General features: G+C 39.4%; 1 protein-coding gene across 1 annotated transcript in view; it reads right to left on the reverse strand.

Moving 5' to 3' along the window:
- Positions 1-926: 926 nt before the first annotated feature.
- trappc8 (trafficking protein particle complex 8) overlaps positions 927-24,025 on the reverse strand; it is a 33,683-nt gene continuing 10,584 nt past the window's right edge. Inside the window, exons 13-29 of the mRNA XM_014475191.2 lie at positions 23,726-23,950; positions 21,569-21,674; positions 20,801-20,995; positions 13,320-13,492; positions 12,918-12,980; positions 10,303-10,408; positions 9,996-10,153; positions 8,797-9,230; positions 8,063-8,219; positions 7,877-7,973; positions 6,746-6,814; positions 6,619-6,674; positions 5,295-5,489; positions 4,950-5,051; positions 4,292-4,431; positions 3,242-3,331; positions 927-2,057 (exon numbers count right to left, since the gene is read on the reverse strand). Coding sequence (XP_014330677.1) covers positions 1,808-2,057; positions 3,242-3,331; positions 4,292-4,431; positions 4,950-5,051; positions 5,295-5,489; positions 6,619-6,674; positions 6,746-6,814; positions 7,877-7,973; positions 8,063-8,219; positions 8,797-9,230; positions 9,996-10,153; positions 10,303-10,408; positions 12,918-12,980; positions 13,320-13,492; positions 20,801-20,995; positions 21,569-21,674; positions 23,726-23,950 — 2,616 coding nt within the window. The 3' untranslated portion in view covers positions 927-1,807. The remainder of the gene's footprint in view (positions 2,058-3,241; positions 3,332-4,291; positions 4,432-4,949; positions 5,052-5,294; positions 5,490-6,618; positions 6,675-6,745; positions 6,815-7,876; positions 7,974-8,062; positions 8,220-8,796; positions 9,231-9,995; positions 10,154-10,302; positions 10,409-12,917; positions 12,981-13,319; positions 13,493-20,800; positions 20,996-21,568; positions 21,675-23,725; positions 23,951-24,025) is intronic.

Raw genomic sequence — 24,025 nt, forward strand, 5'->3', positions numbered from 1 at the left:
TCAGGTTGCGGTGGGGCGGCTGATCTCCGCAATTCGGGCACGGGAATCCGCTTTCAGTTCATAGTAAAATTATTATTTTACAGTACAGTAGTTATTTGTAAAAAAAAAATAAAAAGTTTATACAGTACTTTTTATTTGTTAAACAAATGTTTGGGCCTGTAAAAAGGTTTTGTTCTTTGGTTTCAATGTATTATGGAGTATTTCATTGTTTAATAATTGTAAAAAAATAAAGGTTCCTACTTCTCGGATTTCGCCTATCACGGGTTCTTTTTGGAACGTAACCCCAGCAAGAGATGTATCAAATTCCCCCAGAAAGTATTGGAGGAATATGATACTGGACCAGGTGGGTTGGTTTTATTATTGGCCACAGTGAGTCACAGTCTCAAAAGCAGTCCAGTGGGATTGGACTGGGCCAGTTTTTGGACAGCTTTCAGATAGGAAGTGGAGACTTCTCCACACAGGGTTTTGGGAAAAGCTCTAAGCGCTTGACGCAGTTAAATAAGGTGTGAAACAACCATCCATCCATCCATGTTCTTCCACTTATCCAGAGTCGGGTCGTGGGGTCAGCAGACTAAGTAGGGAGGCCCAGCCACTTGTTCCAGCTCCTCCTACAGAATCCCAAGGCGTTCCCAGGCCTATGTTTCTGGACAGCCAAGAAACATAGTCTGTCCAGCATGTCCTGGGTCGTCCCCGGGGCCTCCTGCCAGTGGGACGTGCCTGGAACATCTCACTAGGGGGGCGTCCAGGAGGCATCCTGACCAGATGCTCAAGCCACCTCAACTGGCTCCTCTCGACGTGAAGGACACTGGTTCTTTATTCTAACCAACACGATTTATTCAGTAAGAGATCCTGGTTATTTTACTATGAGGCGTTTGTCAGCTCAATAGCTAAGGAATGTTGATGAACTGATTGCTCAATGACAAAAATTTGTGTCAGATTAATGTGTTTATTTGTGGGAAATATGAGAGTGATTCATGAATTAATTATATGCCAGAGTGATTGAAAATATGGCCAATAAACACTACAAAAAATGTCATGGTGGGTATTAAAGCACTACTTCATGTCTTAAAGTAAACAATTATTCCTTTGTTAAATAATTCTACACTCCATACATCCTAGAGAAAATACCCTTTTGCTATCATTATCTTTATTTTAACATCCAATTTTCTATTAGAAATAAATAATTTCCAGATGAGATGTTAAGTCTGTACGGGGGGCAATCTGCACTGTGAGGAAAAAAGTCTGATGCACATTCAAGAAGGAAGTGATCATTTTTTCGAATAAAGATCCCTGAATGGCAGCAGGACGGCTCTTTAGTATTCAACAAACTGCCAACATAAAGCCAGAAAATGAGTCTTACTCTGTTCAGGAATTAAGCAGAGGCGTGAAGTGGACTCACTCCAGGTTCAGACAGGCACCAACAGCCCACAGGCTGTGGGAGCAGCGGTCACTTCGGCCTCACAGGACCGATCAAAACGGAGAATTTTTTATCGAGTCTAAATCAGAATATATTTGAGCAGTTTCATGTTCAAGCCGTCATGACTTCCACCTGGCTTTTTGTTAGCAAGCAAAGAAAAGTGCAAGTTAGAGTCTCTCAGGTCAAACAGGTAAAACACAGTGAGGGATGAGGAGTCTGGGGTACAGAAGGGAAGAGGTGGCTTTGTGTGTATAAGGAAGTCAACCAGTGAAGCATCCACTGATGAAACAAAGATTTGCACGTTCACCATCAGTCACTGGTAGTTCTGTCAGAGAGTCAAAGCTGTGCCTGTGTGTCCATGTGGTGAGTCAGTAGCATCCCACTGTCCCCTCAGGATAAGAGAGGACAGGCGTTGTTGATGATGATGAGAGCAGGACTGGCTGTTTGCTGACTTGATTCACACAGTGTACTGTGTTCAGCTGGCTTAGCAAAAACCAGTGGAGTGTTCAGGTTGTAGACACCAGCCCGAAAGAAGCAGGCCTGCAGAGTGAGGCGCACCATCTCCTGGCACCCCAGCTGCAGCTTGTACTGCGTCTGACCCACCCAAGCAAACGAGGTATGGACCTCCAGAGACTCGGAGCTGGAAACCACACAGAATGAGAGGAAGTGAAATCATTATGATCCCTGAAAATGAGCCAAGTTGAACTAGCTTTCCTAGTCCTGTAGCTGTCTCACACATCAGCCATTAAATGTCAGTATACAATAGTGTAGTGTAACTAATGTAATTGTCTATTAATTTCATTTTACTGCAATCCCTTCAAAAAATGGTAGTATGACAGGCTGATGAAGAGGATGCAAAGTGCTGTTTATAACGTTCTTCATTTAATTCAAAATATTTTGTGGAATTTTACATATAGTTTCGGCCTTTTGCCCATTAATTGACAGAATGAAAAAGAAATAATAAGTTTGGTGAGGACTTCCTGTAGTCTTAGGAACACATTATGTGTGGTTAGCATTGCTTATTGATTTTAATTGTACATCATATACAAGCAGAAGAAAGTCAAGTGATCCAATAATCTTCAGTATTTTCTCTCAGTGGCCATGGTTTTAGTGATGTCATCATTAATGTACCATACCAGTGCTTCCTGTTGATGCACAAAAAATCTGGTGCAGATTGGATGATTTGTCCTGGAGATATGATTGTTCCAGTAAAGTAAGAGTCAAATTCCAATATAATCATATTGCCATCTTTAGATGTTAAAGTTTCATTTATTTCCAGTTTGGTGCAAATGAGGAATGAGTTGGAATGAGTTGATCAGTTTCAAAGTCAAGATTCTGGATTCATCAGAAATAGGACAGTCTATGTCTTCCCACAAGTCATTTTAAATGTATCCACCAAGGGGTTTTTAAGACCTAACAGGATTTAATGACGTAAATCCATTAAAGATGGATTTCAGTCATTACGTCTCTGCGGTGACAGAAAATTTAGGCAATTGTGCAGTAAAGAAATGCCTTACTTACAAATATCGGAAAACAAATCAGAACTTAAAAGGTCAAATTTTTCTTTTATCTGCGCCAATGATGCCATAGAAGACTCTATAAGCAGATCCTTGAAATGCATAATACCACATCAGTGCCATCACTGAAAACCTGGATCTATAGTCAATCTCATTGTCTGTAGAGTGAAAACATGTGAATGGAAATACAAATTATTAAAGAATTGTGAGCATTATTCACTTTTTTAAATCTTGCCATTATTTTGAACACAATTGTATATTCCAGTTGAACCTGATTCAAGCTGGTTTTTATGTGTTGGAAACATACCTGCTGCTTTTGTGTCGCAGGTCAATGACGACATCTATCTGAACCAAGGAGCAGTTGGACAGAGTCAGAGTTACTGGGACTAAGCAAAGGCTAAGGGCAGAAAGAGACAAACACACACACTTTTACACAACACTACAGTAATGCCGTTGTATCTGGAAGGTAATAGTGGTGCTGCTTTGATCCCATCAACATCTGAGTGTCGTTAAACAACTCAAACGTCTCTCTGTCGTCTCATCATACCGAAGCCTCACTTTTTTTTTATCTAGCCGTTTTCTGTCCATTCATCAATAAGAGCGGCCAAAAAAGATCAGTAAAACCTCCATATATGACCTGCTTAAAATAAAACTGTTGGTTTAACAACTAAAAGCTGTGGGTACCGTAATCTTTATGTTTATTCTAATGCATATCTGAATTCCCATATCACAGGGTACAACAGGGTAAGCAATTAAAAGACACATGTAATTTTGCTCTAAACATAAGTAGAGGTTTCTGAAATATTATATCCAGAAATTGTGTATAATACACCACCTACACAGAGTCTACAATAAGAAAGAAGAGAAGAGTTCATTAAATATTCTTTGTATAAACATTACAGTTGGGTGGAACTATAAAATCTGAAATGTAGTCTATAAGGCATCTGGTCATTCTACTAAATTTATTTATTCAGTCTACAGTACCTACTATGACTTCCTCAACAAGTACACAACAGTATTTGTTTGGCAGAAAACAGGAAAGCCAGGGCTGGATAGGGCTATGTCCAATAACATCTACCAAACAAAAAACATCCCTTTACATTCTAGACGCATAAAAAGGTTGTTTTATGTTCAGACAAAATGGCAGCAATGCTTACAGTGTGGAATTATTACATTTTTATTAATTATATGTGGAATTACAATATTAATCTGAAATGCTCCAAATAACAAGAAATATTCATCCACATGCATATAAAAACAAAAACTCAGAAAATTAAATAATGGGAGGTCTGTTTTTCTAAATTTCTGCAATCTATTACTGTGGCATTGTAATGCCTGGTTACTGCAGCTGTCTTACCTTTCTTTGACAAAATGATGAGTAAAGGTTTCAGGGTAGCAGAGGTTTGTTCTGATGAGCTGGGACAGCTCTGGATACGGCAGAATGACGGGAGGAGGCAACTCCGACTTAAATCTGAGGAGCATCATCTCCTGAGTTTCCTGGAGACACAAAAACATAAACAGAGAGACAAATGCTTGGCAAAACAGCTTCCAATAAAAGTGGCTCCCAAAGTGTGGAGGGCGCCGTGCCATTGTGGGGTGGGGGTGGGGGTGTGTTAAATGTTAGGGATGAATGGAAAAATAAAACAAACACAAAAAAAAGCAGTTACACAAAAGTGTTTCACTGTAAAGATGGTTTGTAGTGTGTTTTGTTACCAACCTAAAGTGTGAAATAAACTTCAGTGGAATTTGAAAACAAAATATGTGTATAGGTTTAAGTGTGGTTGAACGCCCAGTTGATTTTTTTTCTGTTTTGGGGGATTTTATTGTAATCCATAGGGGGCCCAGAAAATCTTTGGGAACCACTGCATTAAATGAACGAATGTTTTACCTCACATAAGGTGTGAGGTAAAACACCACACATAAAGTCAGTGAAACAGAATAGCACTGATGTCTGGTAGTCTGAGGTCTGGTAGCATCCACTGAGCTGTGGACAAGCAGGAGGATTGTGGTCGAACCTCTTTGGGAATCAGAGAACTGGCCTCTTTGCCGATTGTCTGCAGGGCCACATGAAGCTGGCCTTCTAAGATCAGCTGTTTGTTGTCCTCAACAACGTAAGCCTGGTCACACAAAACACATTCAACTCAAGCACAAAGCATCAACCTCTACCTTTAATTCATATAAGATTACAAATGTGATTAAATCCTACAACACTGCAAAGTGGGACAATGTGGCAGCTTCAATACAGGCTGGCAAAAAAGGCTTAAACATCTAGAATTTATTTATATGATGTTAAAAAAAGAGCTGCTGATGGTGAGAGTAGAATATCTCAAAACACTTATTCAGATAATCAAATATACAACCTTCCAAATGACGATTATGCTTAGGTCTAGCTCATTACACTTCTTGGCGATAGCTGTAATGTCGGAGGCTGTGTTGTCAGTGTGGCCAGAGCCCTGACTTCTGCTGTTCCTGGGAGTTGAATTCCCTTGTTCTAACACCGAGCTCTGACGGCAACGGAAGAAGAAATCTCCACATGGTGTAGAGGAACTCATGATCTGCACACAGAAAGTTCAGAGTAGGAGAGACGTGTGTCTGCAGGTGCACTAAACTGTTCTTGTTACATTAAAGAGTTTGGCAATGTGTCGTCAGTTCACTGGGGTGGGCCATCTGTCACTGCCAGGTGCAGCCACTCCTAGCCACCACTGAGTTTATTACAACAATAAAGCATGCTTCATGGGAGACATCTGGGTGGTTATCTAGAATATTCATCCATATGATTTTAAAAATGAAAACAGAAAAGAGCTAGTTACTTTGTCATAAGGATCATTCAAAAGTTTGACTAAATGAGGAAATAAGGAACATACTAAAAATAATTTCAAATTCAAAATCTGCTCTTCAAGTCTGTACCATCATATAGCTTAAATCAAAACCTTGTAGCTGTGCACCACACAGTGAAAGGGAAAAGGAAACTGGAAATCCAACTGGAGGTAAGGTTACAAACCCTAAAAGATGAATTTGTGCCAGTCTGTTAGCTCTGGTCAGTTACAGTATTTCATGTTACAATTACTGTAAATGTGTTCGTGTTTACTTGGCAGACCAGACTTAGCAGACTTTGCTAATGTTAATGTAAAAGTTAAGCATTTTATGAGCCTAAACAATAATTTTGACCGTAACTTGACAGTGTGAGGGCTCAGGTCTGAACTGGCGGCAACAGACCCAGTTGTTCCCACATTGGTGGTCCTGCGTATACCCAACTTCATCATTATTAGCCCCTTTTTGGTGCTTTCAAAAATAAAGGAGGAAGACAAGATGTTAGAAAATCCTTCTAGAAACAGCTTCCACTGTCAGCTTTACAAACAATTCTTTGAAACAAAAATATGGAAGACACTTATTTAATTGTGTTTGTTTTAGTCACATTAAATGATGCCATAGTTTTTTTGTGTTCTTCTTTGTCTGAACTGTTGTGCTTAAAGGATGAATGTTTCTGATCTGTGGCTATTCTCCCACCAACTTATCCAACCAAATAAGGAGCCTTTGTTTATTACATTTTCCTCTCTTTAAGGCCAGTAAGTTGATATTTTCAGTCTGTAACACAGTATCATTATACTGTCACATAACCGTCCTGGGTTCATACATGCAAGATTCTGATTCTACATCAACAATAAAGCAGTGAATTAATCTTACCTGTTCATTTCCAAGATTCAGGTCTGCAAACGTGTATTCCTTTGCAGAATCAGAGCCTAAGAACAAAGTTAAATCTGTGCTTTCAAAAAAGAACATCCAAGATGACTTGTGTGAGAAGGAAAAATACCTTCATGGGGTTTGCATCTCATGGCTTTAAAACAAAGCTTAGCTCTTTCTCGACTGCCGAGTCTGCAATCTGGAGAGAGAAAATTAAAGCAGTGAAAAGCAATCGTCTAGTTTATTTGTATATCACGTTTCATCAACAAGGCAGTTCAAAGTGCTTTACATCATAGAAACATCACATATTTTGATGAGTGACACCATCAAAAGAAAACAACAAATCATATGTGTTGGTCAATGTTCCATTTATTATGGTTCAAAAGCAACTCAAAACAGGAAGCTTTTTGGCTTTGATTTAAAGGCACACATTGTTTCCTGTAGAGGTAAGTACTACACAGACTCTGGCGAGACCTCTGACTGAAGACAGTTGCATGGTAGTCTGTTGAAGAGGAAGCGCACAGTTTTCCATTCATCTTATGAAACAACTAGGCCTGACATGAAAAGCAATAAATTATCAATTAAAAACAGTAGCAACTACATAACTAGCTGCCCTATGATTTTATAGAACAGCCAGTATAAAAAAAATACTGGAAACTATTAACATACAATACACAGTACTATCTTTACACTTCTTATTTTTCACAAAGTTCCCAATTAGCAGTATTGAACGTTTTCCTTATATGAGCCTAATGATTAATATATTTTGAAGAGAAAGTTTATTGTCCATTTTTGTTTGTCTACTTAAAATGTCTTCCAGTTATAATGCTAAATGTTCTTTAAAAATTAGTTAATCTTGGGGAAGGTGTACTTACATTATTATGCCATTTTTTGTTATAAATTAACAATGGTCTCAAAACGACAATATTACAGTTTATTGCAATAATTTCTGGGACAATTAATTGCTCAGCAAAATGTGTTATTGTGACAGGCCTAGAAACAACTTTCTATTAACAGAGATGATTGATCAAAAACTAGGAGACCATTCGACCTTACATCATTCCTGGTGTGGTCATTATTATGTTTGTGGTTGGAAAAGAGCCCATGATCCATGCAATAAGAAGTATTGTGTTTGTAATAATTTGAATTGAATTGTAAAACCTTTGTAGAACCTTTAGATACTAAAAAGTATGCAGAAAAAAATGACAATGATAAAAAAAACATTTTAAAAGGGAGGTAGTCCCTTTTAAAATGGACTTACCATAATTGTTGCATGGATTAATGTACTTGTGGAGGCGCCAGTGCTGACTACTGCTAGACACCTGGACAATGTGGAACTCACGGACACCACTTTCACTCTGGAACAATTGAAAGAAATTTAAAATAAGTTTCGCAACATGATGTGAGAACAAAGAAACTTCATAAGTCGAAGTGTGGTTCATCTTACTGCATTTACGTTCTCCACATCAATAAAAACAAGAGTTCCCCCGCTGCCTTTGTCATCTAGAGAGTGAAGCGGGGAAGCACTGCTGCGGCAGGCGGAGGCCTGGACACTCAGAGACCGACTGGCACAGATGAACACCGTGTGACGCAACACCCGGTGACTTCATGAGGAGGAGATGACAGACCGTTAAACTTAGTACAAATACAGAACTCATTCAGAACCTAAATTATTGCATATGTTGATAATATGGATTGATGGATTGAATACATCCATCTTTCCACTGTGTGACAAGCATTTAGTCTGGATAATGTTTTGGGAAGTTGAAACTTTTCTCATTAGTTCATAAGGTGAGGTTGTTATCAGGCCATATTTCCATCAGTACTTGAGTTTCAGGGTGTACACACTATTTTTGTTGAATATAGACAATTTTTCGGAATTACTATTCCACATATTTTATCCAATCACCAAACTTGCCAAAAACACTTTCAGCAGAGCTGATTTTACAATATGTGCACGGCCAGATGCAGCATTCTACAGAACACTGTCTGTTTTGTTCATGTCAATGTGAACAATTCAGTCTTCTTTACAGACTCATTAAATCTATCTTAAGATAAACAAAATGTCACCACTAAAATGCTCTGGTCACAATTATATTAAAGCAACAATATACTCAAGATTAATCCTCAAAATATATTATATATATATGCAGTATATTAATCCTCAAAATCATCTTTCACCTGATTTTGAGTCCTTTCTCTGTGTTCTCATAGTAGAACAGAAAGTTGATTTCGTGAACTCCTTCCTGGTCTGGTCCTCGGAGCCAGAGGGGTAGCTGAACCGACTGTCCTGGCTGCAGTGTGCTGCCATGTATTGGGATCTCTGTGACCCCAGAGGGCTGACTGCATGCAGGAGCAGAAACCAATGTCTCAGAGGACATGGAGCCTGGCTGGAGGGGGTTAGGAAACGTCACATAGGCGGAGCAGTTCTCTGCTGAGCGGGGGCTGGGAGGTGTGAAGGGTGCTGTGCTCTGGCTGCCAAAGGTGAAGAAATCAGGGTGCGTTGACGCCACCCGAAGGCCACACAGAGCAACTGCACTGACATTACAGAACTCCACATAAGCTTTCCTGATCTCGCCGCACAGCAGGGCAGTGGGAAACTGCAGGAAGAAAACCTGCGGACACACACACACACACACACACACACACACACACACACACACACACACACACACACACACACACACACACACACACACACACACACACACACACACACACACACACACACACACACACACACACACACATTAAGATTGTTTGTACTATTCAGCAACTTGCAGTGATTTTAAACAATTATATAAATTATAGTACATTCAAACTACTTGACAAAACATAAATCCACAGAGATACACTGTACATTTAAAACTGATTCTTAGATTACATCATTTTCTTTGCTTTTGAGAGAAACCTGTCTCATTTCCTTCCAGAAACCAACTTCTCAGCTGAAGAAAAATGATTGTACATCTAAATCTGCCAGGAATAAGAATCATTCTATTCTCATAAAAAAACTAAGTACTGCAAAAAATATTTTTGAAGTTGAGGATTACAATCACAAGCGACTTAATTACAAAAAGAAAATAAGGAATAGAAAAGCCCAAACAATGGAAAAGCCATTCAATCTAAGCCTGTTTAATTCAAGTCATAGACAACCTCAACCAGACATTTTATCTCTGCAGGCTTGTTTGGTGTGTGTTTGTTCCAAAATGAATCTATAATCTCAATGATAAGCCAAAGGCAAGAAGTTCAGTCACAAGCTTCACATAAACTAGCTCATCTTTCAGGATAATTCATTCAAAAAGTAAAGCCAATGAACTATTTTAACTTGAAGTTCACCTGATCATGTTAGCCATAGAGGAAGACATGAGAGGGTCAGTTACCTCCATTAGGGGCATAGGCGGGGTTATGATGGGCTCCAAACGTCGATCCGTGCCATATCGAACTTGCATCTTGTCTTCTTTTGTCAGGTTAAGCCGTGGGCCCTGGATCTTCAGGTCCTGTCTACCACGAATGATCATGGAGTCCAACGTCTGCTGCCCTGATGCAGGAGAAAGTCCACACACAACATGTTTTTGGCAGTATAAAGTAATTATTTGAGATCAGACCATTAACATGTCTAGTCTGTGCCAGAATACAATGCTGTGTATTAAATCAACCAACCCTGGGTGGAAACACATGGAAACATACCTTCAGTGTTTGAGGAGGCTTCTCCAAAGTGAGATGAAGTCAGGTTGTAGATCACTCCTACAATGTTCAGCTGACCAGTTCTGTGTGGCAGCAGCTTCAGTCGGGCCTGACAGTACAAAACAAACCCCCAAAACTATGTGTTACAAACAATAGAAGTCGGTCCTCACCAATCTACGCTGTCTGAACAGAGCGGGTTAGACTGGTGCACTGCAACGAGCTACTAATTGAATCACAGTTACCCTTAATATCAATCATAACCTAACAACAAAATATTTACAGGCAACACACAAGCAATAAATAAGAAAAAAAAACAAGAACTGTAAAATCTTTCTCTGCTTTTCCTCAAACTCATCTTTTTTGATCACCAAGGCTAATATAACAATTAGTTTTGCACTGATATTTTCAGTAATTATGTTGAGCTAGCATGGTTGTCAGTTAGCTTTATAGTTCAGTAGTAGGTTTCAGTCAGCAGCAGACATGGTGACAGTGGAGGAAGTCTGGACCCATAAAGAGAGGCATACAGTAGAAAGTTGATCTGTTGCATACATGTAGATGGAGAGGTTCTGGGATTTCTGTCATTGTCTTAGTCTTCTTTACTTCCATCGCATGTGAACTAATGTGCAACACAGCACTTCTGGTTACCAGTGGTATTGCTCAGTTTGGATACGCATCTACAGTTAGCTGACTAACTTGTGTAGTGGCAAAATTGAAGGTTACTATGATTATTAGCTGAGTCTATGCATAACAGTATTATGATTATTGTGTGATGCATGAGCTCATGAAAAAGACTTCTGAAGCAGTTTAATTTCACTGGCCTTAACATCACAGTGAAGTCATTGGGTTGTTTCTTTATCCCTCATGGCTCCCCTAGTGAACAAAGATATGTGTGCTTGCTGTATGTTCTGTAACCAAGTAGATTATCAAACTGTGTTTAGATTATCAAGTAGATAATCTACTTACAACTTATAAAACTGTAAGCTGTTCTCTGCTCGAGGGTCTTTCTCCTGACTGCGATCAGTGAGCAGAGACTTCAAACGCTGTTAAGCCTTCGAATAAATACCTATTAAGAATATATTCTTTGTCTGGTTCTTGAAACAGTTTTCCCTCACTCTTTGTTAAAGGAAAATTTCCACAACACTTGCAAGACATAAACCCAGAAGACACATAAGAGTGTAACATAACCATAATGCTTGTTTTCTTCAGAATAAATAAATCTAAAGGTAAATATGCGAGACTTTTTTAGGACAGTTTCAGCTACTTGATTGTTAAGTCATCCAAAGTTTTCCACTGTTTAAAACTGATTTTTGGGCAGCACCATGCTGGTTTTAAGTGTGGTTGTGATGGGCAAATTAAAAGGGGCATGTGTTTCGGTGCGCAGCAGCACAACTGGAGAGAGAGAGACACACCATCACATCTGTTCAGCGGGAGCATTGTCTTTATGGATTTTTAAAACAAGCAAAAAATTAAAGAAAAGACGTACACGGTAGTCACGGATCATGACTCTCGAAACATGTTTGGAGCGTTGCACACAGGAAATGCCGTCCGGTGAAAGAAGACACCACCAAGGGGGAAGAAAAACACTCCCTGTGAGATCTGATCTGGAATTTATTTTCTTTTTGACAGATGGTACCACTATTTTTTCCTCATTTCTGGGAGGTGGGGATTTTGCTGTTTTGGATTTTTCATTTTAGATTGGTACTTTGGATTATAACTGGGGAATATTTTCAGGACAGTGTTTTTTGAGGATATGGGACCCTATTGTGGACATTAATCTGATTAAAACTAATTGAATGTTTGGGCAATGGGGCATTTCTTGTTTGCACTTTTTTACTGAGTTATTTAAATATAACCATATATTATTTTTGAGGGATTTTGGTTACTGATCTGTTATTTATCAGAATTACTATTATTTCTTCTTATTATTGACTTTTGAATATTTCTGTTGTAGATAAAAATCAACAAATTCCATGTTAAGTGGATGGATGTTTATATTATTATTAAATATAAATGTGTATCATATTTTACCTGATACCTTAAACAGAAGCTCTGTGATGAAATTGTGAGTTCTGCTTTAAGTCCAGCTGAATTTTACATGAGGCTCCATCCCGAGGCTTTAGTGGCATTTATTTAACAGTAAACAGACAGGAATGTGGAGGAGAAGACCTGGCACCCAGCACCCCAGCTTCTGCAGATTTAACATTTAGCATACGTGGGACTTAGCTCTCAAAGAGATTTGGAGAAAACATATGAAAGAGAGGTACACTCCAGCACATTAGGTCCCATGATTTTCAATCACACTGTGTTCAGTGATATAAACACTCTTTTGTGGCAGAACACTTTGCTGTCTGTCCTTTGAGCAGAGGTCAGACACTCGCACATACTCAGTGTCAAAACCGCTGGGTTCCAGTTTGACAGTTGATATTTTGAAATGTCAAAGATCCGATGATATCCATTTTAGTACATCTAATAAGATTATGAATAAACTCTTGATAACTACGTACAGAAGTGGTGCATTACACAACCTTAACATGACTGTTTCTAGAAGTTAATGGTAGATCACAAAATCAGCACCAGGGGCGCTTCAAGATTCAGTGTTTGATCCCACAGTTACTCACAGTTTTGGTCTCTTCTGATCCCAGGTAGAACTCTTTGATGATCTCTGTGACAATTTCTTCTTTCTGTGACAATAGCAACATGAAACATATTGAAGGTGCAATGGAAAGTTTCAATGATGGATCTAAACACCAGTCTGAATAAAAATCTAGATTGTTGGGCGTGCCGTGGTGGCGTAGTGGTTAGCGCGACCCGTATTTGGAGGCCTTCAGTCCTCGACGCGGCAGTCGCAGGTTCGACTCCCGGACCCAACGACATTTGCCGCATGTCTTCCCCCTCTCCTTCCCCGTTTCCTGTCAGCCTACTGTCATATAAGGGACACTAGAGCCCACAAAAGACCCCCTGGAGGTGTAAAATAAAAAAAAAATCTAGATTGTTAAACTGGGTTTGGTCAGAATGCTCACCTCGCCTGCTGAGTTGTCTTCATTAGTGATCATCTCTTCAGCTATCTGCTCACTTGTTGATTCCTTTCCCCCTAAAGGTGTGCCAGTAGAAAACTTCCATAGGAGAGAGAGGTTGGACAAAAGCAAAGAAACCTTCAAAGGGTTTCTGAATGTGACCTCCACAATTATTGGTTCTGTTGAGGAAAACAGAGTACAGGTACAATTCATATTACATGAGACACTGACAGTCTCATCATCAAAGACCAATTTTTTGCTCTTGGAAGGGTTTTAATAGGGATTGAAGCACTTTGTGGATTATCTTTATCTGGTCTCCATGTCCAGCATGGATTTAGCAGTTAGAAGACTGAGTCAAAACAACTTTGGCATAGGCCACTGAGGTGGGTAAAAGGGAACAGGTGTGCATGGGAGCGTTCACTACATCAGAACTTATTCTGCAAATGTTTTTCCACCTCCCTTTTCGAGCATTAAGTCTCTCAGAAAAGCCAAAAAATACTTCAAGAGAGCATGAAAACATTTTTGTGAAATTGAGGAAGTTATTTCAAATTTTGATAAATCCATGAACAATTTTTAATGTGTTCCATCTATTGAGGGTGTTCTCAAACTAGTTTACTCTAGAACAGTGTCTCTCAATTCCAGTCATCCGGGACCCTTGTTCTGTAGGTTTTCAACTCAATCCAGTTCAAAAATCCTTCATAGACCATAAGGGAAATTAAATGTTGCTGTAACTCTTATTAATTCAAAATACTTCAGTTAGGTGGTAACGGCTGTGGGCAGAAAGTTTCTACTGTAATGGTCTGTATTACACCGAATTTGAAGAAGCCTCTGACTACTGTTAAGAGTGAGAGTAAGGGTTGTCTTGCAATCATTTGAATCACGTGTTCTGGTACAGAGATGCATCTAAAATATACAGGGCAGAATGGCAGGGCTGTTCTAGAACAGCTTGCGATGGACTGGCGACCTGTTCAGGGTGATCCCGCCTCTCGCCCATTGACCGCTGGAGATAGGGAGCAGCACCCCTCACAACCCCACAAGGGATAAGCCTGTATGATAATGGATGGATGAATGAATGTTCTAGATGGGTGCCCAGGTGCAGTCCTCGAGAGTTGCCAACCTGCAACTTTTAGATGCCTTCTCCAACACACCTGGATCAAATGAATGACCCATTACCTGGCCTCTGCAGAGCTGAATTACTGCTGTTGAGGGAATTCAGTCATTTGACTGAGTTGTAGGTGTCAGAGTTTTGCAAATAGTTCTCTCATGAATAAGTTTGTCTCGCTACTCTAAGCTGGAAACAAGTTGAGGTGGACTATGCTGTTCTTGCAGAAACCGGTTTCAGCTAGTTCAGAGAGACCCCTCTACTCCTCATCTTTAAGTTTCTGTTTTATGACCGACCCCCACCCCACTTTCAATAAAGCCAGGCTGCTGCAGGGGGACAAGTTGGAGTTGTCCTGAGGCTCCACTGAGACTCTCCCCCTTTACGAAGGCTGAAGTGATACTACTCTCTATGTGGTTCTTTATATGAACAGGTTAAAAAACCCAACAGTAGGAGAAGTATCTAAAAGTTGCAGGATGTTTGCTCTTGAGGACTGGACCTGGGCACCGCTTGTCTATGGTGTTAGAAAGAAGGCTGAGACTTGCCTAGAGTAGGAGCAGTGTAGCATCTGTCCAGGATATTGGTCAGGGGACCTGGGGCCTCATGCATAAAATGTGCGGCGTCATATTTTACACACAAGTCGACATGTATAAAAATTAACTTTGCGTCAAAGTTTGCGTAAATATATTGGCAGCCACACATACCTTTTCTGTGGGCAACAAACTACAAAGCGTCAAAACTCACCTAAATCCACTAAAAGCTGACTACATTCGGTGTTATTTAGACCAAGAAGCATTAAACCCGATGTTTTTCATGATTTTAATATTTTATTGTTTACACATAAACAATGAAACTGAACAGCATTTATCCTCAGACAATAAGCTAACAAGCACACAAAAAAAGAAAATAAAAACAAAAGTATGTGAAAACCTCGCTTGAATGTAAAAATTACTTTTTCTCAGTTTTTGTCTCATAAGGATGTAACGCATTGGTCCGTGTGCCGAAGCGCATGAAATGCGTCTATGGGATCATTTCATTCTCACTAAAAGAAGAAAACAGGGTTTGATCAGCAGATTAACTCAAACCTGCCGATTAAAAACAGGTTTGATTATTTTTAAGGTGATCAAAGTGTGTAGACAATCACACTTATATAAGTAGCTGCGCAAAGGTGAGCTGCGTAATTGTGGAACACTTTGGCTCTGATGGAGAACATCGCCAAGGGATTCAGAGGGAGCGTTTGTTCAGAGATCATATTGATTTGCTGGGAAATGTTGATGATGGCTTATGAGTGTTTAGATTGCTCAGACTCATCATCCCGGAGCTCTGAGCAAAACTTAAAGAGCCGTGCGGTACTGGTACCGGTCCAGCTGCAGTCATCCTTCAGTCAAGTCGCCCGTTTTGTGAGTGTGCCTTATGGACATAAAGCATTCTACTATTTAGAATAAACGTCCACATTCCCCACTCAAAGGATCCTCTGACACGTTGTCTGTCTTTAAATCCCGGCTGAACGCGCTACTGTTAAAACAGGCACGATCTCTTTATTTTTTTTTATTTGGATTTTATTTTTCTTTAAAATGTATTATTTTTATTTTTGTTAGGTGACATTATGTGTCCTCAAAGCACCTTTTAAATAAAATATATAATTATTATTATTATAAATACTTATACTGGGACTTCCGGTGGTGACAGGATCTGAGACGGCCGCTTTGAGTGGAGGCTCCCATGAGATTGATGATTAATTGACAAATTACGTAATTTTCTGGACATCCCCTTTAAAAAAACTGCAAATAATAAAATGAGGCCGACAAGAAACACAGTTGTTAAACATCAAACTGACCAAAAAGAGTCCAAAGAGAAGAAAGACCCGCAGCAGGCTAACACTACAGCTAGTGAGAGAAGAAAAGCTAACGAAGCTAATGAAGTGACCAAAGTCCTGCATGAACTAAAGGAGTTGAGGAAAGAAAATCAGAGTGCGTTTGCTGAGACTGCTGCTCTGAGACAAAGGCTGCTTTCAGATCTCGTACTGATGTTTTCATCAGTACGAGATCTGAAAGAGCGTATGGACACCCTAGAGCAGGGGTCTCAAACTCCAGTCCTCGAGGGCCGCAGTCCTGCAACTTTTATATGTGCCTCTGCTGTACCACACCTGAACAAAATAATTAGATCATTAAGGCTCTGGAAAACTGATCTACACAAGGAGGAGGTCATTAAGTTATTTCATTCCAGTGTTTTGTACCTGTGGCGCATCTAAAAACTGCAGGACTGCGGCCCTCGAGGCCTGGAGTTTGAGACCCCTGCCCTAGAGCAATGCATGGAAAAAGCAGAAAGTAGAAACGGCACAACGGAAGAAGTTAGCCAGAGAAACAAGAGAGAGCTTCGGTACTTGCTGAGACGTGAGGCTTTGCTCATTAATCAATGTGATGACCTATAGAACCGTCTACGCCGTAACAATCTCAGAATCTACCAAGTCTCGGATTGAAGTGAGAAACAGGGCATGATTGGCTTTGTAAAGGAACTAATCAGAACCACGCTTCTTCTGCAGCAGGACATACACATTGAAAGAGCACACTGAGCGTTAGGACCGAGGCCAGCTGACACGAATTGTCTGTTTCATGGATTACACCATAAAAGAAGCTGTACTACGATAGGCATGGTCACAAAAACAAATCGTCCTCCAAGGGAAAAGAATATACTTTGAACAGGATTTCTCTCCAGAGGTCCAAAAGAAGAGAGTGCGACAGCAGAGCATAAACAAACAACTTAAAGAAAAAGGAATACAGGCAAAATGCCATTTTCCGGCTCAACTCAGAATCGACTTGGAAAGCGGCATGAAAACCTTCCCTACACTTCTCGACGCAGTACCGACGTTGGAGAGGTTGGGTGTGTCGGTGCAGATGAGTGAGAGAGAGGTGGTTACGTTCCAAAAAGAACCCATGATAAGTGAAATCCGCGAAGTAGGAACCTTTACTTTTTTAACAATTATTAAACAATGAAATACTCCATAATACATTGAAACCAAAGAACAAAACCATTTTTACAGGGCCAAGCATTTTTTTAACAAATAAAAGCACTGTATAAACGTTTTTTTTTTTTTTTTACAAATAACTACTGTACTGTAAAATAATAATTTTAATCATCAATACGAAGCTTCACATTGCGGAGATCAGCACCACCCCACCGCAACCCGAGTCATTGGATTAGAACGGGAGAAAAATAATTAGGAAAAAAAATACAGTGCATTTGGACAAATCGTGATTCACCTGTATTTCACTGCTTCTCCTGACTCCGCTCTGTCGCGTTTTTGTCTTCTAAAGCCCGCGGTGCAGGTGTGTTTTTTCGAGAGAAGAACATAGTTATCTGTAGTTGTTGTCGCTCTTTTTTCTTCTGGGCAAAAAGATTCTTATAAACCGACATGCCACCATCGATTATGTCAAATTTGGCAAGCTGTTTTACGTACGTGTACATATTACCTGCAAAGTTATTGACACACAGGTAGAGAAGAAGTGGAGAGACTGTTTAGCCAATCAGAATGCAGAACACAATGCATGATGCAAATCTGTGAAGCAGCGAGACCGTGAAAGGTGAACCGCGAAATAGCGAGGGTTCACTGTAATGTGAGAGGGCTGGGTCATCACCCAGCCCTCTCACAGTCCTCTCACGATAAAGAAGAAGAAAATATTAGCCCTATTAAAATCGTTTAAAAGTTCAATAGCTCTATTGCAAGAGACACATCTTAATGACTTGGAACACAAGAAACTAAAAAGAGAGTGGGTGGATCAAGTGTTTTTTGCCAGCTGTCCAAAAAGCAGAGGGAGAGGAGTGGCGATTCTATTCAGCCAAACGACCTACTTCTCGGTGCAGATGGAGGTGAAAGACACGCAGAGTAGATATGTGGTGGAGGGCTCAGTAGAAGGGATGGACATAACAATAATGAATATATATGCCCCAAATGAAGATGATCCAACCTTTTTTATATAGAAGTAGCTTCCGTCTTAGCAAAAGAATCAAAAGGTGTAATAATTTTGGCGGGAGACTTCAATTTTGTGTTGGACCCAAAACAAGATAAATCACCGCCAGAACATGGCTCTCTTGGCAAAAAGACAAAAGCCTTGAAACACCTGCTAGAGGAGTTGGGTATGGTGGATTCTTGGAGAACATCTAACCCACAGGGTAGGGACTTTACGTTCTTGTCAAATGTGCATGGTTCATACTCAAGATTAGATATATTTGTATCCAAACAAGACCTCCATAGGTTGTTACATAGTGTTATTGAACCTATTACCTTGTCAGACCATGGACCAGTCAGAATAACGTTAAGGATGAAAACTGAAAAATATTTTAAATACTGGAGATTGAACGTCTCCATGTTGAACGATCCACATGTCCAAGAACAAATGAAGACAACAATAGATTAATATTTTCATTTGAATGATAATGGGGCAGTGTCCCAGGTGATATTGTGGGATGGAGCTAAGGCGGTTATTAGGGGTAAATGCATAGAACTGGCAAGCAAATTAAAGAAACAGCAGGTACAGAAAGAAAATTACCTAGAAAATGAAATAAAAAGACTAGAACAGACCCATAAAAGTGACAGAAAAGAAGAGACACTGAAACAACTTAGAAAAATCAGGGAAGCACTGGACAAACTACTTATCTATAAGGCAGAAGGTGCTATGAGATATACTGGTCAAAAATACTATGAGATGGGTAACCGTGCGAGCCGTTTATTAGCTTTCCAATTGAGAAAAATACAGGCCAGCAGAGTGGTTCCCAACATGTCACCATGGAAACGAAAAAGAACTATCCCAACCAGAAAAAACTGCAAAGGGGTTCCGCGAATTTTATAAAGAATTATACGATTCCCAAACTCTACCCCAGAAAAGGGTGGTAATGGAGGACTTATTTAAAACGCTTAATTTACCTTAACTAACATCGGAAGAAGCGGATAATCTGAATAGGCTAATCACGGATATTGAGGTTGAGGAAGTAATTAAATGATCAAAAAGCAATAAAAGTCCAGGGACAGATGGTCTAAGTGGAGAGTTCTATAAAGTATATATAAAAGAGCTTACCCCTAAACTATGTGCAGTATTTAACTACACTCTAAAGGAAAATGATCCTCCAAAAAGCTGATCAGAAGCAATAATAACGGTTATACATAAAGAGGGGGAAAACCCTAAAGAGTGTGCCTCCTACTGCCCTTTAAGTCTTTTAGAGAACGATTTAAAAATTTACATATGTATTTATGGGTGGTAACAGGGCGGACCAGCAGCTGAGCTCTATTTCCCGCAAATTGGGATTTATAAAGGAAAGGTGCGCGGCCACGTGCGTGCGCACAGCTTTATGCATCTGATTTTTTTATGCCCTGCACTTTTCTGAATTTTTCCATATGCTAAGTTTTAGTGTGAAAATGTCACACTCTTATGCATGAGGCCCCAGATCTTTACCTTCGCAAGGCAGTTGATTGAGTCCTGGAAGATTAGGTGTGCGGTTAAAATTTGTTTTGTAGAAGTCTACGATTGTGTTCAAGAGGCATTGTGTGAGGAGGGATGAGAGTGGATTCCTCCAAGTCTGAAGGCATAGTTCTACCTCAGAAAAAAGTGGACTCCCTTTAGGTCATGAGCCAGTCCATGCCACAGGTGGACTAGTTCAAGTGTCTTGGTGTATATTCTGCAAGTTGTAGTAGGTTGGAGCAGGAGTTGAATAAACACCCTAGCCTGTCTGCTGTAATGTGGACTCCAGTGAAGAAAGAGCTGAACCAAATAAAGCTTAAGTTACTGGCCTGTACGTTCAGACTCTTACCTACGATCATGAGATCATGGCTTAAAGAATTAGATGCTACATACTAGTGGCTGTATGAGCTTCCTTCAAAGGGAGGCTGGGGCAAGTCTTAGCAACAGGCAGACCTTTCTGCTTGATTCAGAGTCGCTGATCCTTCACAGTGAAAGGAGTCAGTCAGGGTGGTTGAGCATCAAGGTGTTCTTGGTATGTTCTACTGAAAGAAGAGTCTGGAGCAGACCCAGAGCACATGTTCCTTCTGGTCTATGAACACTTTGAGAACATAAGCTGTAGACCTCCACTAGGAAAATAGATTTTTGGGTTGATCCCATCATGGATAACGGAGAACTGGAGGGAGTAAAGATGGTTGATGGAGTTCCACACACAGAAGACTTAAAACCTCTGCACAACATAAAAAAACTTTTGTCAATGTTAAAGAAAGGGCTGCAACATATCCAAATACAATGACGCGGTGTTTTTTACTTCACTGGAGAATTATTCTTAATGGAGCAATATTATGTCCCCTAACAAAATAAATAAACCTTTATATTCAGTTGAAAAGTGAAAATAAGCAATAGTGATATTTAGACAGAGTCACATTAACTCTTACCCGCAATCACAGCCAGTGGGTGATGGAGGTTATTTGTCTGACTGTTCAGACAACACTGAGTAGGTTGGAAGTTACTTGGAAGAATCCCTCGATTGGCAGATGCTGCAAGCTGCTCCTCAAGTTGGCACCACAGGACTGACAAATCTTGGTCATACTCCTGATCCAAGGAAACGTGAGTAGCTGCCTGCTTCTCCCCTACAAAAAAGTACTTGGCATTAATCATTTGCTGTGTTAAATACAATAATAAAATTCATAATTAAGATTAAATCTTAAATTATTGATGCATATGAAAAGGAAGCTAAAGCTGTGAGAGCATTCCAATTCCAGCATAGAGAATGATGTTTCCAAACTGACTGAATGTCATGGAAATATTCCTTGTAGAACAAAGGTGGTTTTGGAACTTTACAGACCACACTGACATTTCAGCTTTACAAACCTGTCAAAGCCTTCAGCATCTTACAATCATAAAACACAAGTCTGAAACCAACTGCGACACACACCTCTAATAGACAAATGCAAAATGACCATCAGTCTTAGCTTCTTTATCAAGCAAATGTTCTAGAAAATTATTTTCAATAAAAAGCAATGAATTACTGTGTAGTTCCTTCGTAGAGCACTAGTGCACAGAATTCTGGTGTATAGGAGAGAAATGTGCAGCTTTCATATTAGGGTACACATATCTGAATATTCAATAAATTAACTGATATAACATTTGACTAAAAAAATAAGATTGGTGGGTGATGTTTTAAAGAGATGCCAGAGGGTTACCTTCTGCAAGGCGGCGTTCATGTCCAAAGTAAACTCTGGTAGCAGAGCTATGGATGTGAGGCAGCGGCAGGTGGGGGAGGCAGCTTTCGTTTTCTCCAAGAACACTCTTAGAAAAAAAAAAAAACAATTGTAAATCAACTCATCATTATTGCTGCTCGATTAATCACTTAAGCTATAATTACATCATGACTTTTATGTAGGATTAAACTTGTTACTCTGATAAAGTTGCTGCAAGAGGATTGCTGCAAATTTAGTGACAGTATTTATTACTGTCAGTCACTAACCCTGCATTGTTTAACAACTAGAATTAAATAGGAATGTATGTTTTTTAAACATGTCTATACATTTACACTTAATAGATAATATTTAAACTTCACATTTTTTGTGATTTTTGTGAATTGTTGTGAATTAGTACACAACAATATGTATAAAACTAAACTGAGAAGTAATTTAATGTTTGTCTTCTCATTATAGTTGTTTAAATTCTGTATAGTTGGGCTCACAACTATACAGCATAGTAAGTAGTAACTATGCTGTCTCTTCCACTGGTATTTTGGTCAGAAGCAAAAATACTTGAGAACCACTGAGTCAGACTGCCCACAGTTCAATCCAGAATGATTCATAGCCCTGACCATCTGACAGATTTATATGTAGATGTATTTAGAGTTTTTATTTAACAGATAAGTTTTAATCTAATAAAAAATGAGATGGGTATCAACCTAAAGATTATTTAACAATATAACAGAATTCTGAAAAATAATTATGCTTCTGTTTATTTTACAATTTATTAAAGCTGGCATGTCAAAAGGTATTCACACCCTTCTCAATGAACAATGGAAATCTTTATTGGTATTGCAGTTTTACAGCCTTTCTTCTAATTGCTCAGCAGCTTTTTGAATGTTTCCTCTGGTGCCTTGGTGATGAGCAACAGGAGGGGGTTTGCAATATGGATTTAAAATCTTACATTTTGTGGAATTTATTGTGATAATGAAAAAAGTGACAATAAATAGATATTGACAACTTCTGTGGTATGACTTTGAATGCATGTCACTGCAGTAAAAGCTCCTCATACAAAAATGCTCTTAAATAACCTCTCCATTTTAAAAACAGGCTTCTTCAGGACACCAGTTCTGATTTCATCTCTGAACTGCACACTGTAACCACATTGAATCATATTTTCTAATTCATTATTGATCTTTGCCACCAACAATGGAGAAAATACCAAAAGTAACAATCCCACTGAGACTGTCAGATTTTGCAGTCAGACTATTAATTAGAATTTATAATTTTCCCTGTAAGAACATTTGTAAGATAATGTTAAAAGATACACTGACTGCTTATCCCTGGTTCCAAGTCTTAGGTATTAGAAGGCCTGTTGTCACACCAATCTTTATCTCCTTCCATAGATTCTGGCTGGGCCTTTCTACACATCCAATTATAAAAACTTCCAGTTATTGCTGGGCAAAAAAAATCAATAAGATTTGTCGCAATAAACACGTGATCCGTAGCAATAGAAAATATGTGTGTCTGGTGGAACATCCAATAATTTCCCTGATCCAGCACCGTACAGCATTCTGGGGGAGATTTTTGCTGCTCAACCTCTCACAGAGGCCCTGCTGTAGGGAGAAGGTGCAGCACAGCAGAAAGCAAGGAGGAGGATGTAAGCAGCAAGTACACGAGGATGAGGGACAGTGCTAAGACCCTATTCCTCGCTCTGATTGGTTGCTGTTGTATGGTCATTAGGATCTCAGGTCTAACAGATACTACATTTTTTTTCAAAGGATAACATCAGCTGAATCTTCTGAGCTGTAAAACAGCTGCACAGCTGACAACAACTGTACTTTTAATTTTCATTACATCACTTAAAGTTTAAACAAAAATCACTGACTTCAAATTCAGCTTAATGGAGCATATTGTGCATTTTTCTTTTGCGTTACCTTAATTTGCATCTAATCCTTATCTATTTAGACTCATTTACTTCACACTGATAATGAATAAATTTGCTAGCCAAAAAAAATTACTACTCTTAATTTCAATTTTATTCAAGACCAAACTACAAAAATGAAGGCATTTCTAGAAACCTCTTTAAAAATGATCAGTGTTGGATCACATCTACGAACAAGGTTCAGAAAAACAGAAGATTCTTTTTAATCTCACCTTGACAACGTAGAGGTATTCTCTGAGAAAGGCAGCTTGCTGTGTGGCTGTCTGCTGGCTATCATTAATCAGAATCTGTCTGAAGGCCTGTAAAGCGTTCTCAGGCTGCCCCAGTGTAAAGGACTGACGACCAATTGTAAAGTTGATATGATCCTCTGCCAAAGACCAGCCTCTGTCCTTGTAGACCTGCATGGCTTGACTGTAACAGCGCAGTGCGTGCCTCCTCTACATGAAGAAATAAAGTGAGGGAGAGAGAAAAGACTACAGTAGAAATATTGTCATGTTTTTTTCTTCTTTATA

Source organism: Xiphophorus maculatus, chromosome 9 (genome assembly GCF_002775205.1).
Source record: "Xiphophorus maculatus strain JP 163 A chromosome 9, X_maculatus-5.0-male, whole genome shotgun sequence".
Taxonomy (NCBI): domain Eukaryota; kingdom Metazoa; phylum Chordata; class Actinopteri; order Cyprinodontiformes; family Poeciliidae; genus Xiphophorus; species Xiphophorus maculatus.